Source organism: Marmota marmota, unplaced genomic scaffold, assembly GCF_001458135.2.
Source record: "Marmota marmota marmota unplaced genomic scaffold, marMar, whole genome shotgun sequence".
Classification (NCBI taxonomy): Eukaryota; Metazoa; Chordata; class Mammalia; order Rodentia; family Sciuridae; genus Marmota; species Marmota marmota.
In genome coordinates this window covers 508,942-525,617 of record NW_026000020.1, presented here as the reverse complement: position 1 = coordinate 525,617, position 16,676 = coordinate 508,942, and the positions used below count along the sequence as shown (strand labels likewise).

At 47.3% G+C, this 16,676-nt stretch overlaps 1 protein-coding gene across 1 annotated transcript in view; it reads left to right on the top strand.

Annotated features, from left to right (window-relative positions):
• Positions 1 to 16,676, top strand: part of Sh3rf3 (SH3 domain containing ring finger 3) — a 338,666-nt gene that overhangs the window by 199,279 nt on the left and 122,711 nt on the right. Inside the window, exon 3 of the mRNA XM_048810400.1 lies at positions 4,705 to 4,980. Coding sequence (XP_048666357.1) covers positions 4,705 to 4,980 — 276 coding nt within the window. The remainder of the gene's footprint in view (positions 1 to 4,704; positions 4,981 to 16,676) is intronic.

Sequence of the window (16,676 nt, the reverse complement as noted above, 5' to 3'; positions counted from 1 at the left end):
CAGGGGTTGGGGATGCAGCAGTGAACAGAAACAGGCCGTCTGTCCTGATGGTTCACAGGGAGCCTGTATTGATAACAGGTTGCTAGTGCTCCACACAGAAGGCACTGAATGAATGAAGCCAGATGGCGTCCTGAGGGTCTAAAAGGGGAGTTCTTGGTCCATGCTCTCCCCCCCAGCAGTCTGCAGGACTGGGACCCATCCAGGTCACACCCCTCTACCACTCTGCAGGCAGCTGTGAAGCCTGCCTGCCCCAGGGCCCCTATACTAGCAGGGCATAATGGAAACCCATTTGTCAAAGCCCGCTGCCACGTTTGATCCTATAGAAGCTGGCGATGCGCTGCCATGCATGCATGAGCACTCTGTCTCCACGGGGTAGGACATTAAGCCCAGAGGAAGATTTGTGTGCCACATCCGAGTAATGAGCTGTGAAATCGACATTATAAGTTTTAATTATTATTAATGCCTCACAGGGGTGGCTGGTGTTAATTGTCCTGTAGGCATCCCAGATGTATTTCCCCCTTCTCCTTTCATATCTTTTCTTTAATGTCTTGAGCCCACATAATGGCGCCTTCCTGGCAGTGTTTGAACACAATTCCTCCAAAGGGGAACACCCCCGATCCCTTCTCTGAACACATCTGTGGTCAAAAGGAAATGGGTGCACAGCAACCTGCTTGCCCTCTCAGGCTGGGTCATGGTGGTGTGTGGGGGGGTGTAAATCTCAAGTTTCCAGGTTGCCACAGTGAAATTTGCAGAATTCTCTTCCCCCCAATAGAATTCACCTGCCTCTGGGCCTTCCATGGACTAATGAATCTTCTAAAAGGCTTTGAAGATGAAAGACTGTGGAGAGGCCACGCATTACCATTTCTGAACGTTTTTTTTTTTTTTTTGACGCAGGGAACTGGTTCCTGGCTCTTCTGCCCCCTGCATTAACCACCTCTCAGATCATTTCTGACATATATTTTTCCCTAAGAAATATGTCTCGTCATCTTTAAAAGGCTTATTGCCCTCTCAGTTTTGCTCTGTCAGATGCTGTCTGGGCAGTCCAGAGGGGTGAGCAAGTGGGCTCCTCTGGCCCCTGTCCTTCCCTACGTCTTTCTTCTCCTCTGTGCCCACCAGCAGGAGCAACAGGCACAGGTGCATGACTACACAGAGCTCCTTGAGGTTCCTTTGCTTGCAACTGGTGCTTGGCGTCAGCTAAAGCCTGAACCACCCATGGAGCTGTGTTCAGGGCCTGCATGGTCCCCTGGCTGCCCCAGCCTGGCCTGCTGGGGACACCAGAGGAGCGGCTTCACCAGTTGGAGCAAGGGCCAAATACTTTTCCCTGAATCTCGGTGTAGTCTCTTGGCTTACGGGGGTCCTGTGTCACACCTTCCTAACTTTCCCCACTCCCTGTCCCCCATTCAGGCCTGACTCAAGACTAACCTGATTCCCTTGAGCTAATACCATGCCGGGACACTCACAGGTTCTGCTCGTCAGGATAGACAAAGGACAGTCCTGAGCTGGGGCCCCTGTTAAAAAACGGTCAGTACAGGGGACCAGAGGTCCCCAGGCCTAAGGAGCCCCACCTGAATGCTGAAGGTCTGGGATAGGACAGGAGGTAGCGTGGAGCTCTGTCTGTAAAGCCCCCAGTTTCCAGAAGCATATCCTTCCTTGAGAGAAAGGGGATGCTGCCCACTGTGGCTGGAATGGTGACCCAGTGCCAGCTCAGGGGGTGGGGTGCTCAGTCACCATGCTGAGAAGTTTGGCTCCCCTGAGGATGTGGAGAGCCGCTATAGGCTTGTCAGCAGTGGGGGGTGGGCTCATCACGTGCTTGGCAACCAACACACAGTGGGTTGCAGGGGTTTGGTTTCCATGGGAGCAGAGAGGGATGGGGCAATCGGGAGTGGAAGGCATACAGCGTCTCTAAGAGCCTATCGGTAGAGCTAACGGGATTTGAGGAGGAATGAACACAAGGATGACCCCCTGCTTAGCAGCTGGGTGGAGATTCCACAGGCAGGTTGAGGCGACAGTGATGGTGTGGCCTGTGGACCATCTGGAGGATCAATGAAGCCACAGTTCCCTGAGGCTCAGAAGTGCATCCTTTTCAGGACTGGGGAGAAGGTAATATAAGTGCCTCTGTCCTGGGGGCCAGTCTGCAGCCCTTGCCCTGGTAGGAAATGCCTCAGTTTCCCTGTCCCTATACCTCAGCCCTCCTGGACACACTGTATAAGTCAGGGCCACAGCTGTACATCATGGGGGCGAGCCGTTCTTGCAAGTGGTTTCCGTGTCAACTGTCTAGAGAAAGCTGGGGATGGGGGGGTCCAGAATGGATACCCAGAATCCCCTTGATGCAGGAGGCAATTCAGGGAGGTGCCTGGGTTCCACTGCATGAGAGAGACACAGGACGAGGCAGAACCGGAATGCAAAGGTCAGGTCTGGCTTGTCCTGCCCACCACTGTGATCAGTATCAGCCAGCCACTGGGGCTGTGGCTCTTTGAGCAAACCCCTCTTACTCTGCCATGGAGAGGAGATGAGCCATGGTGTCAAGGTAAACCTTTTCTTCTGTGCACCTGGTGGGGGCTGGTTTTCAAGCTTAAGCTTTTTTCTTAAAAATGGGTTTCTTTAAAATCTCCTCACTGAATGAAATCTAAGTGTCTCCATGTGGTCAGTGGTGAAAATACTCCCATATCATGAAAAGGTGGGACTTGAACCTGGGGCCTCGCACACACACACTAGGCAAGCACTCCACCACTGAGCCACATCCCCAGGCCTGTACTTAATATTTAAAATACAAGTAAACTAAATTGAAATAGAACAAAAAAAAGTACTTTTTTTTTTTTTTTTATAATTTAACCTACAGGTGGGGCCAGGGTTTCTCAACCTTTTGATGTCGTGGGCCGGGTAATTCTGTGTTGTTGGGAAATGTCCTGATTGAAGGATGTGCAGCAGCATCCCTAGCCTGTACTCCTCAGATGCCAATAGCATCTACACTGTAACAACCAAAACTGTCTTCAGACAAAGTTGTCCCTGACTTGAGAATCCCTGGGCCAGGGCCGCTGGCCCTTATGTGGCAGTGAAATTCTTCTGGTGGCCCACAGCCAACAGCCTCTTCCAGTCTTCTCTGCGTGTATGGCAAATCACCCCTCGGCCTCCGCTCTCTGAAATCAGGGCCTCTTACCATCTATTGTGCGGACATTACAAAGCTATCCAGAATGAGTATTATTGGACACAAACTGATTTTTTCCCCCTCTTTGAGTTCTGTAATCAAAAATCCTCTGGTGTTACTATTTAATTGGGTGGTGGTGGCTGTTTGTCAGTCTGCCAGCGGGTCTCTTAACTGCTGTCGCCTGACCATTCTGAGACATAAATGTAGAATGATGGAGTTGCAATGTGCTATTAAGTCCTCTACAAAGAGTTTTTGATGTCCTGCTGCTTCGGGCTTTTGTGCTGGTATTGATTGATTCGAATACTACAGAAACCCTTGGCACAGGCAGCCCTGGTGAGAAAATGCAGCTTCTGGTAGGAAAATCACTGGGTATAGACACAGGGACAATGGTAAGGCTTTCCTCTGGCTTTCCTCTGGCACAGAATGGACCTTGGGCAAAGCTCACTCAGTCGAGCAGGTGTTGGCCACCCATAAGGAAATGGAAAAGAAACCCATGCAGCCAACTGGTCTTTACAAAACAGGGCCAATTAGAGGAGCCCAGGAAGTGCACAAAAACATCAGATCAAGCCTTAGGATTGTTTGATGGACCTCTCGTTGCTGGAGAACAGAAGATTGTAAAGAATTCTGTTTCAAATGCATTTTAAAGGCTGGTCAGTCTTTGACACCAAGGATGGCAGATCCTTTTTTGGATAGGTTGGGCAGATTTTGACAGGAAAGGCAGGGACATACTCCTGATGGTAAGAAGATAGGAAATCATAGTTTTGGAACAGACAGGCTACTGTATGCAGCAAAAAGCTGCATATATCCCTGGGGGTGTTGGTCTGTGACAGGGGACCAAGGACCTGGGAGTGGCCTCCAAGCTCCTCAGCCAGGTTGTCTCTCGCTTGGATAGGTTGAGCACATGCCGCTGGTTGAGTCCACATCAGGCCTGGCATGGCGTGATTGCTGCAATGTGGACTGGCCTGCTCAACGCAAACCCCCCTGCACATGTCCTGATTTGCTGTGAGGGGTCAGTAAGCTAGGGAAAGAAAGTTCTGTTTGTAGGAAATCTGGTAGCTTTTAGACAAAATTTCCTGAAAAACAGCACCCAGTGGGAAAAGACTCAGCACAGAGTAATGAGTAGGAACATTCTGGAGCCCCGACCACCTGGCTCCAATTCTACCTACTACTCCTAAGGGTGGGGTCCGGGGCAAGTTACCTTCTGTCCTGGTGCCTCAGATTCCTCTTCTGTAGAGGAGGGTAATTGACTGCTTCCCTCAGAACCTATCAGTGCAAGTGAGTTGGTCTTTGCAAAAGATTGGAAACCATGCCTGGTCCTCATGGTACTATTTAGAGGGGCACTCCCATGACAAGCACCTTCTTGTCTCACTGAGGTCAAGAAGCTTGTGGGCTCCTGTGACAGGCTGTCTGTACCTTTGAAGTATTTTCCACTTGCAGCGTGTTCTCAACATCCCCAAGGCTCAGAAAAGCCCCTCAGAATCCCAGGCTGCCCATGCAGGCCCCCCCCCAACATCAGGAAGGGCCGTTTCAAGTCACCACATGTTATTTTCTGCTTCCAGAACCTATCCCAGCTGCCCTATGGCAAGGCCCTGTACAGCTATGAGGGAAAAGAACCTGGTGACCTGAAGTTCAACAAGGGGGACATCATCATCCTGCGGCGCAAGGTGGATGAGAACTGGTACCACGGGGAGCTGCACGGCACACACGGCTTCCTGCCAGCCAGCTACATTCAGTGTGTCCGGCCCTTGCCGCAGGCCCCGCCCCAGGGCAAGGCACTTTATGATTTCGAGATGAAGGACAGAGACCAAGACAAGGACTGTCTGACCTTCACCAAGGTAAGGAGAGCCCCCCTGTCGGCCTCTGGGCCCACCTAGAGCCAGGGCAGCACCTTCCTCTGAGTTTGAACCCTGGCTCCTCCCTTAGGCCCCGGATAAAGGATGCAGCCTCCTGCTCTGTGCCTTCTTAAGGACCAGTACTGGCTGCATCTGCTTCATGGAGTTTTTGTTGAATGATATGAGATGGCACCAGCAGATACTTGGTCCACCCACAGGTGGCACAGGAGCATGACATCCTATGACCTGCCATTAGCATCAGTAGCAGGACTCCTGTTGCCCCAAGTCATGATTTTAAGCGTTAATTCCAGTGCAGGGAAATGAGTTTCGAGGATGCATGGGGTATCAGAGAAACTGCTGCACAGACCCGGGGCAGCTCACTGGGATGTGATAGCTGACGCCAAAGCAGGGCATCATAGCCCATCCCGCAGGCAGGCCAGGCCAGGCCAGGCAGGGGAAACTGTTTGAAATAGTCAGGGCCAGAGACTTAGTAGCAAACTAAATATATTTGCCCATGGAATTGTGCAGAGGGCCTGGTTTTGGCTGCCTTGGAGTTCCTTTGATTAGTTATCTACTCCAAGTGCCTGACCACACTTTCACAGTTTATCCTTACCCCTCGCCGGGGTTCCAAGGGGGTCCTTGTTCTCTAGGTTGGTGCCTCTCTTCTCTCTCCTTGTCTTGTTCTGTCTGCCTGTTCTTCCCCCACTGTACACCGCTGCCCTCCCCAGTGGTAAATACCAGAGCTGTAATTCTACCTTTCTCTTTGAGGCCCATATTCTTCCCAATTCCTGGAGGCCACTGTTATTCTCCCTCCTTCCCACCACCCCAGCTGCTGGTGCAGAACATAGCTGTGGCACCGCAGCTCCAGGGAGGGCTACAGAAGTGCCATGCACACCATTTTTTTTTTTTTGAGCAAAATTGGCATGTCCTTGCCCGGCTGCTATTTATGTCTTGTTCTATTGTTCGTCCTGACAGTGAATAATCTATTTTTCATTCAGGGAATCCAACTCTTTCTTCCTTTCTTTCATCAAGGTGTTCAGATGCTGATTCCCATTGTCATCTGGCCCGTGCAACTTCCCAGGAAGCCAGCGGGGCCCTCCTTCTCTCTCTCCTTCTTTCTTTCTCTTTCTCTCTGAGTGGCAGGCTTCCCAAGGTACCTTGCTTGCTTCTCTGCCCAGTGGACTCTGGAGAATCAGTCCTGAGAGGACCCTGGGGGCTGCTGATCCTCTGTGATGTCACTTGTGACCTCATAGTATCCAGTGATGGCCTTGCTAAGAAGATAGGCACCGAACAGTTTCAGGCTCTGCTGGCTCCAATGACAGAAGCAACCAAGGTCAAGGTCCTCCTCCCAGGGCTTCCTAGGAAGAAATTCTGGGTCAGGAGAACTCCACTGTGAACAGCTTCAGCGTCTAGGAGCTTCTAGGCAGGTCCAGCTTGCCCCTGTAGAAGTGCATGTCTGCCTTGCCTACCATTGCCACAGCCTTTTCCATTCTAGGTGCCTCTGGCCAGGACTCAACTCCAGGTAAAGACCAGAGCCCTGTGGACAAAAAGACAAAGGGATGTTTGCCCACTTATTCTACAAAAACGTACAGGACCTGGTTCCATGTTGCGCACTGTGCTGTGTCCAAGGACAGGCAGGCTCCCTGCACACTCTGGAGCCTGAAGTCTTGAGCTTGGGGAAACCCAGGCCACAGGCAAGTCAAGAGAATTAAGTGTGCAAACGCCAACTTCAGAGGATGATGAGCTGTGCTGGATCATGCCTAGAAGCATGTGTAGTGAGGATCTCCAAATTCCCAATGATTCCCAAAGAGTCCCAAATTCCCAAAGAGTCCATTCAAAACTTCAAGGGAGACAACAAATTAGTCCTCGGGGACACCTTTCAGCTGTGTTCGGCTTGGACTTATTCTGTGCTCAGCATGTTTGGGGGTGCACAACTGTGTGAGCATGTCCCCAAGGCAAGCATTGTCATGCAGGGCCTCTTCAAAGGTGACCTTGAGATGGAGGAGCAGAGGTGCCAGCCATGAGAGGGTCTGGGCTTTCCTGTTACTTGGAGGCAATGACAGTTCCTACAGGGGCTGACTTTTCTTGAATTCATAACGACTTTCTTTTCTTGAATCCCATGGGTTCCTATGGAGAATTAGAGACCCCTGGATGCGATTCTCAAAGATATTCATGCTCTGACACCCGCCTCCCACCATGCTCCACATCCCCTTTTTTCCACCCTCACTGTAGTCCTATGATCCCCACAGAGTGAAATGTGGGAGAGGGGACAGCAACCTTAATAACTGTCCTGCTCCACGGGCACCTCTCAGTTCTAAATGTCTCCATATCCAGGCTCTGAAAGACATGGCAGCTCCTCAAGACTGCCCTCGACTTGATCTCTGTTTCCTGAGTCTCCTGAGGTTTCCCCCCAGTGGGGGCACCTGGCCCTGTTCATTGGCAGGACCTGGAACAATGCGGAGACACACATGGCCACTGTCCTAACAACCTCCACTTGCTCACACTCCGGGTGATCCCGGGCACTCGTACTTCAGCTTCTCTGGCTAGTGCCAGACAATTTACCTCCAGAGACCAGTTTGTCCTTTGGATATGTTCCTTTCTGGCATCTGTAGGGACAGGAGGGGTCTCCAAAAATGGTGCAAACTTTCCTCTAAAGCACATCCTTGTGTTCGATTGGAGGCACTTAAAGAATCTTGAAGCAGGTGAATCAAAGGTAGATTTTTTACCTTCCATGTTGAATAGTCCTGTTAAAATGGCATTCATTAAAGTTGTTCTAAAACCAGTCTTTGTTTTATTTAAGAAGAGAATGAATAGTTACCTTTTGTAAGGCAGATAGAAAAAGCACATTGTATGACTTCTCAGTAGTCCCACTCGACAAAGCTGGGCTTGTGCAAACACAAAGACTTAAGGGCAGGTCCTGCCAACAGGGCTCAGGAGTGCTGCCCGCAGCTCTTCTTCACCTGTGCCCTCTGAGTCCACAGCGGGGCTGGGCTTCGTGGAGAGGCACCTGTGCAGATGGTGACCCAGGGATATGCTCTGGTGGCTTTAGGAAGACACTTAACCTTGCTGGTCCAAAGTGGCTTGACTTCATGTCAGTACACCAGTGCCCAGTCTAAGGGGTCAGTGATACAGGATCTAAGTAAAGAGCAGAGCTTAGGGCTTGGTCTACAGAGGGCAAGGTGAATGCCATTTGTATTTGGCAGTTTAATCCCCATCTTATTTCCTTTCAACTATGAAATTCAATAAATGTTTCTTGAGCCCCTACTATGGAACTTTCTGTTCACAAGGATGTCATCATCACTAGGGAACTGTGGTTGGCTCTGGAGGGCTTGGCCCGCCTTAGGTATATCCTCTGCGATATCCAGGAATCCTCAAAGGCAGTGCCTGGCCGCTCACAGAACCACTTTTGCACCTGACTACAGAGGGTCCGAGGCTTGCCAGGTCACCCCAGCTCCTCACAGTGTTGCCATGTGAGGAGAGAGCTGCATTGCGGGCCCTCACCTCTCATTCCCTTGCCTGTTCCCAACCCACAGGGCCAAAAGGATGCTTTAAGTTGACAAATTTGACAAACACCGTTGGTGTCTCCATCAGCTCCTCTCATGTGACCTCCTTAAAGTCATTCCCTGAGTGTTAATCACCGTATATCAAAAGCATAGAGGCACGCCAGGCATGATAGCACACCCTGTAATCCCAGCAGCCCCAGAGGAGACAGAGGCAGAAGGATCACAAGTTCAAAGCCAACCTCAGCAATTTATTGAGACTCTGTCTCAAAAAATAAAAAAACAGACTGGGGATGTGGCTCAGTGGTTACATGCCCCCTGGGTTCAATCCCTAGTAACAACAACAAAAAGTAGAGCTCTCTCCTTTGTAAGCCAATCCAGCATGAATCCCAGATGATGTTCTCTGACCCAGGGGATAAACTTAGATGGGCAAAACTTAAATGCAGACAGAGTTTGGGTTCTCAAGTCAGTTGTAGGTTCAAGTCACTCTTCTTGTATAGTGACTTTGGGGCATTTACTTAGTCTTTGAAGCCCTTTTTCACTATAAAATGGAGTTGATATTGGGATTAGGGGAGCAAAGCCATTGGAAAAACAGAGCTCAAATAGGCATTCCCATGAATATTTTCTTCCTGGTTCAGGAAAAGTTGTGGTTGTGCCTATAACTAACTCATAGAACATAAATGTCTCCTTAAGACACATACTGCATGCACAGCTGAGGATATCCAGGGCTACTCTGCTGCACTCTTACTCTCCTGGTGGCCGAGTCTTAGAGAGGTTTGCTCAGGGTGTGAAATGGGCCAGCACCTTATATTGGTACCATTGCTCCATGGTCAGCAGAGCCAGCCAACTGGGCCAGCCTCTGGACCACTCTGTCATCCCTGCTTCCTCCTAAGTGGGAATTGGGATGCTTTCCAGGCTGGAAAGACTCAAGAATTTTTGTCTTCTGCTTTTTCCATGACTCAAAGTGAGATGAGCCCCCAGAAGAGCGGGGCTGACTAACCACTCTCTCCTCCCTCCTGAGCACCCCGGAGTTAGTCAGCTTTTCATCACTGTGACCAAAATACTGAAAAAAAAAAAAAAACCTAGAAGAGGAAAATTTTGTTGGGCTCATGAGATCTGACTCTATGGTCAGCTTACTGCAGTGCTCTGGGCTTGGGGTAAGGCAGAACCTCATGGTGAAAAGGTATGGCGAAGGAGACTGCTTATTAACTCATGGCAGGTAGGAAACAGACAGCAAGAGAGGAGTCAGGGACAACATATAATCCCCAAAGACACGCCTCCAATGACCTACCTCCTCCAGCCACACTCCATCAGTCTACCATTACCACCCAGTAGTCCATTTAGATTATTAATCCATCAAATGGATTAATCCACTTCTTATGTCACAGGTCTCTAAATCTAATCATCTCACCTCTGAACATTCTCATATTATCCGACATGAGATTTGTGGGGGATACCTCATATCCAAACCATAACACCTCTCACTTGGCTTTTGTACCCTGAAAAAGTTATCGGGGCCACATGGGGTGGCACATGCCTGGAATCCTATTGACTCAGGCAGTTAAGCAGGAGAGTGGCAAGCTTGAGGCCAGCTTGGGCAATTCAGCAAGACCCTATCTCAAAATAAAAAGTAAAAAGGGCTGGGGATGTAGCTCAGTAGTAGGGTGTCCCTGGATGCAATCCCTAATACTCAAAAGAAAAAAAAATAAACCGTTACCAGGGACACTCAAAGGGGCCCCGTGCTCCTTACAAGGGGGAGTCCTCCTTCCCGACTCAGCAGTCATCCTGCAGCTTCCTCCTTGTGCCTGCTGTGCCTCCCAGGAAGGAAGTGTTTTTTTCTGACTGCCCAACTCAGGGGAATGAGGGGAGAGGGACAGTGGGAGGGGACGAGGCAGCCTGGTGGCAGCTGCTGGACACCCAGCCCAGCCGCTTCTTTTGACATCAGGCAGGGTTCAGAGGAAGTGTTTGCAGTTTTGGTTTGCAGGTAAAGCTTGAACTAAATCTGAGGCTTTGTTAGAATATGTCCCCTGCATGCAGAACGGGAGCTTCTCCCACGGATGTGCCAGGGAGCCTGGCCCTGCCCCAGCAGTCCTCAGTGCAGGCGCCTCAGCCTGTTCTCCTTGGGTGGATGGGGTGACTTCAAGGTGGCGTCATATGGTAGGGCCTCTACTCAGCATTCTCCATGGCTCTCATCTCCCCTTGAGTCACTGGCACAGCCTCTACTGGCTCCAGGACCTGGTACCTGCACCCTCTTGCAGACCTTTTACTGCTGGCCTCTGACCTTGCCTGGCTACCGTGGGCTCCTGATGGTTTCCCCTTCCAGGGGACCACCGAGTCCCCAAGGGCCTGTGCATCTCCTTCCCACAGCCTGGGGTCCTCCCCCCACATTCACAGCAAGGCCTTTGTCCTCGCTAGGCGTGCCCCAACCCTGCGTGATGGAGCCTTGTATACCTTGTACTCCACCCTTCTCCTCCTGAGATACAGGGATTTTTGTAACGCAGCCCTGAAGGCGGGTCATGATCACTTACTGTCCATCCCCAGCATGGGACACCCAGGAGGGACAATGGAGATATATCTGACCATGAAGCTGAAAATGCTCTGCATGGCCTGAGTGAGGGTCTTCTTGTCGACAGTGTCCACTTCTTCCCATCCTTGGTCCTTGGCCCATTCATTCACTCTCCAGATATATCGAGCCCTGGTTGTGTTCCAGGAGCCAGCTTGGTGCCAGGTAGTGAGGTAAGCACCACAAAGTCCCACCCTCAAATGCCCATGACTGACAGTGGATGGACAGACAGGCAAGACCGTCCTGGGCATGTGTGTGTGTTTGTGTGTGCAGTAGGGGTAGCTCCAAGCACCAAGAGGGTTTGACCTCTGACCTCTTCCCTCTCTCCTGGGCCCACGCTGTGACTGAAAGTTCCTTCCAGCTCAGAGGTGTGCCTCTGCCATGCTTTGAGTGGCCCTGGGCCCCTGGCAGCCTCTGGAGTTCAGACAGGTGAGCAAGCCATCTGGTAAGTCATAGCTGCTGAGATGGCAGCAGGACCAGGACCAGCACCAGGACTGAGGCCACAGGGTTGGCCTGCTCTGTGGGATCAGTGGCAGCCAATGAGTCCAGGAAGTCTTACTACAAAAGGCAGAAGTGATCAGAGGCACAATTCTGTGTCATTTCTCAGGGGAGGGGGGAAAAAAGACTGAGGTATTTCTGAGCTTTAACTTTTTAAAAGTTTCCCTTCTGTTGGAAAAATAGAATGGTTTGAGAACTCCATTTGTGGCCTGCTGCCTGTGGCAGAGCCGGTCACCGTCAGATTGCAGCAGGGTTGGGAGCACATAGGATCCTGCGCTTACACAGACCCATGAGACTGATGGCCGCCGGGTGTCACCTAAGGCCATCTCTGGGCTCTGGTTTCTTCCTGCTTCTTAGAAACGTTTTGACTGCAGGAGAGAGCAGACGTAAGGAAGTTTTGTGGCCTCCAGGAGAGAAGGCTGTTGGGTCTTCATACCCTCTTTGGGAGCGAGCGATCTCCAGGAGTTGCACATGTGATGTTGACACACAGCATCACAGGCAGCTAAGCAGGAGAGTGGCAAGCCTGAGGCCAGCTTGGGCTATTCAGCAAGACCCTGTCTCAAAATAAAAAGCAAAAAGGGCTGGGGATGCAGCTCAGTAGTAGGGTGTCCCTGGGTGCAATCCCTAATACTCAAAAGAAAAAAAAAATAAGCTGAGAGTAAACTATTAGGAGACTTGGATTTAGGAGAGTAAAATATTAGGGACTTGGATTCTCCAAATCTCCAAAGTTTTAGCTCCTGTGGCATTTCAGGCTGAGCCCCAAAATGCTTGATATGAGCTAGGAGATTTACCAAGCTGTGACCTGTGAGGCGGTGTGAAAGGGCAGTATGTTGTGCCGGCCACCCGCAGCAGCCCAGAAAGGGCAGGAAGGTCAGCCGTCTGTGCTCTGACCCTCAGCTGCTGTTCTTAACAGAGGCCCATCTGTTTTTCTCAGCTTTCTTTTTTCCCAGGTGGAAATGAACACAGACTTGGGAGGAGGTAGGCAAATGAATTAAAAACACATGTAAATGCCCCTTATAGATCAGGGGTGGTGATTGTGTCACCTAAGTCCTTTACACATTTATTCCCCACCAAGCCTTGGGAAGAAGGGCAACATAGTCTTTTTGTAAACTACAGCCCAAACTTAAAATCATTTAGGACCACCCAGGGATCACCTGAATGCCAAGGCCAGCCATAGCCATACGGCAACAGCATTTGGTGTGTGTTCAAAAACTTGGAAATATCAGGGAATAGGGAAAACAGCATATGGAGTCTACTGGCCCACAGTGAGTAATGAGCACTTGACATGAAACCTGTAAACGAAATTGAGTTTTGCCTCTGAAAGGGAAATGATGTTGTGGAAGCAAATTTTCATTCATAAAATCCTTGAATGCTGCCATATTAACCCAGAAGCATGTCTAACTCACCTAGCAGTGATGTCTTTGGTGTCCAGTTTGGTTTGGTCTGCTCATCTACAGCAGGCAAAGACTGATAAATTAGGATGCGTTGTCTGAATCCTGCTGCCACCTTTTTTTTTTTTTTAAATAAAGTTTTATTGGTATGCAGCCATGATCATTTATTTATGTATTCAGCAGCACTTATGCTTCAAAGGCAGAGTTGAGTAGTCGGCCCACAAATCCTGGAATGTTTACTCTCTGATCCTTTCTAGAATATGGGTGTCAACCTGTGACATAGAGCACAGCTCTACAGAGGCCAAGTGCACAGGTTCTGTCCGTGTATGTCACCCAGCATGACTCTGTCCACGGCAACCAGGAGCCGCCATGTTGGTGGATGCCTGTGAGGAGACAGAGTGGGCATCACAGCGGTGCCCTTCTCCATGAAGTGTCTGCTAAAAACTTGGCAGTGAACCTTTGCCGTCTTCATGGAATCTTAAGTAGGTGTTTCTCCACGTACCAAAGAGTCTGCAGAAGACTATTTCCTCCTTCCTTGTCATTCTGAAAGCACTAGTTTTTGAAACATGACAACCAACTGGAAGGCCTGTTGTGATCCAGCCAATGAAAAATTGGCCACTTTTTCTGGACCCACCCTGGGGCCTAGAGAAGCCCTTATTGATTCCAGAACATACCAGAATTCATACTGGCAACACGCCAGAGTGGCTTTTTTTTTTTTTCATTTCCAGCACTCATGCAGTCCTCTTTGGGGATTGTCCCCATTGTGTGAGTTTGGGTCAGAGGCAGACCTGTGGGAAACCTTCCTAAACATTCATAGGCAAAGTTAGTTCCTTATTTTTATGTGTGAAGAGTGGCCAGCTCCCTGTACTCCACTGTTCTCCTAGCTCAACTGAATAAGGAATTTGGGGATCCTGCCACCACGTGGCTGGATAATTTTGCATTCTTACCATCCATGAAAGAGAGTTCCTAATGCTTCACATCCTTGCCAGCATTTGGTATTCTCTGTGTTCTGAATTTTGGCCATTCTGATCAGTGTGTTATGGTATCTCATTGTTTTAATTTTCATTTCCTGGATGACATATGACATGGAGCATATTTTCATATTTTTAATTTGGAGAATGCCTGTTAAGGTTTTTTGATGCATTTTTAAATCAGATTTTTTTTCTTATTTTGAATTTTAAGAGTCCTTTGTGTATTTTGAATGATAGTCCTTTGTCATATCTTTTATAAATGTTTCCTCCCAGTCTGTGGCCTATTTTCTCATTCTCTTGACATTGTCTTTTGCAGAATCCAAGGTATTAAGTTTACTGAAGCCTAGCTTATCAATTCTTTCATGGATGGTACCTTTGATGTTGTCTACAAAAGTCATTATAAGCCAAGCACACCTCTAATCCTAGCCACTCAGGAGGCTGAGACAAGAGGATCACAAATTTAAGGCCAGCCTCAGCGACTAAGCAAGGGCCTAAGAAACTTAGCGAGATCCTGTCTCAAAGAATAAAAAAGGCTGGGGATGTAGCTTAGTGGTAAAGTTCCCCTGGGTTCTGTTTCCAGGACTGATAAAAAAAAAAAAGTTATTGCCCAATCTAAGGTTATATAGATTTTCTTCTACATCATTGTCTAGGGCTTATGTAGTTTTACATTTTACATTTATGTCTGGGATTCATTTTGATTTAGGTTTTGTGAAGGGTGTCAGGTCTGTGCTTTTCTTTTTTAAAATTTTTTTTTCTTGCAACATATCCAGTTTTTCCAGTATCATCTGTTGAAAAACCATCTTTTCTCCATTGCTTTTCCTTTGCTGTCAAAGGTTGACTGTATTGATGTGGGTTTATTTCTGGGTGCTCTGTTCTGTCCCACTGATCTGTTTGTCTGTTCTTTCAACAATGCCACACTGTCTTCACAACTTTAAGTCTTAAGATCAGGCCTATATCAGTCTTTGTTTTTCTCCTTCAATTCTGTGTTGGCTATTCTGAGTCTTTTGCTTCTCCATAGGAACTTTATAATCAGTTTCTCAATTTTCATAAAATAACCCGCTGATAATTTGATGGGGTTACATTGAAAGTATAGATTAATTTAGGAACAATTGACATTGTGACCATCCATAAACTTATAATATGTCTCCATTTATTTAGTTCTTCTTTGATTTCTTTCATCAGATTTTCATAGCTTTCTTTTTTTTAGTCGTAGATGGATACAATATCTCTATTTTTACGTGATACTGAGGAGCAAACCCAGTGCCTCACACATGCAAGGCAGGCACTATACCACTGAGCTCCTTTCATACCTTTCTTATATAAATCTTGCACATATTTTGTTAGATTCATATCTAAGTATTTAATTTGTGGGGTGGCCATATAAAATGGTATTGTGCTTTTATTTTAAATTCCACTTGTTCATTGCTAGTGTACAGGAAAGCAACCACTTTCTTATATTAACCTTATATCCTGCAACCTGTCACTTATTTGCTTCAAAAGTTTTTTCTTGACTCTGTCAGATTTTCTTTTATTTTTTTTAAAGCTGTTTGGGATAAATGCCTCTCTGTCAGATATCCTACCTAGACGATCATGTCATCTGCAAACAAGAATAGTTCTATTTCTTCTTTCCCAATCTGTACACCTTTTATTTCATTTTCATACTGCATTAGCTATGATTTTCCATACAATGTTGAAAAGAAATGGTAAGAAGCTATATCTTGCCTTATCCCTGATTCTAATGGAAAATTTTCAATTTTTTCACCACTAAAGATAATATTAGCTGTAGGTTTTTTAAAAGATTATTTTTTGTCAAGTTGAGGAAGTTCCCTTCTATTTCTAGTTTTCTGAGGGTTTTTATCATGAATGGATGTTGGATTTTTGTCAAACTCTTTTCTGAGCTTATGGATATGAGCGAGGGGTTTTTCTTCTTGAGCCTATGAATGTGATGAATTGCATTAATTAATTTTCACCATGCATATCTGGGATAAATCCCACTTGTTCATGGACTTGGTTTGCTAAGATTTTGTTGAAGGTTTTTTGTCCATGTTCATTAAAGACATAGGTTTATAGTTTTCTCTTCTTGTGATGTTTTGCCTGATTTGGGAACTAAGGTGGTTTTGGTCTCATAGAATGAATTAGGAAGTATTTCCTTATCTATTCTCTTCCGGAAGAGAGTGTAAAAAATCAGTATAATTACTTCCTTAAATTTTTGTAGAATTCACCATTGAACCCATCTGTGCCTGGTACTTGTTGGAAGTTTATTACTGATTCAATTTCTTTAATAGATATAGACCTACTTTATAGACCTATTTAGATTATCTTGTATCTTTCAAGGAATTGTTCTGTTTTTGTCTGGGTTATCAGACTTGTGGACACAGTTGTTCTTAGTATTTCTTGATTGTACTTTTAATGTTCATTGGGCATGTAGTGATCTCATCTCTTATTTCTGATATTAGTAATTTGCATCCTCTTTATTTCTTAATTAGCCTAGCTGGAAGTTTATGGATTTTATTTATCTTTTCAAGATCCCACTTTTGGTTTCATTGATCTTCTCTGTTGATTTTTTAAATTTTTTATTTCATTGATTTCTGTCCTAATTTTTAGTGTGTATTAATTTTTGTTTACTTTAGATTTCACTTTTTTTTTCTAATGTCCTAAAGTGGAAGCTGAGATTATTAATTTTAGGTCTTTCTTCTTCTCTGATATATGTATTTAATGCCATAAATTTTCCTTTAATCACTGTTTTCACTGCATCCCACAAGTTTTGGTATGTTAT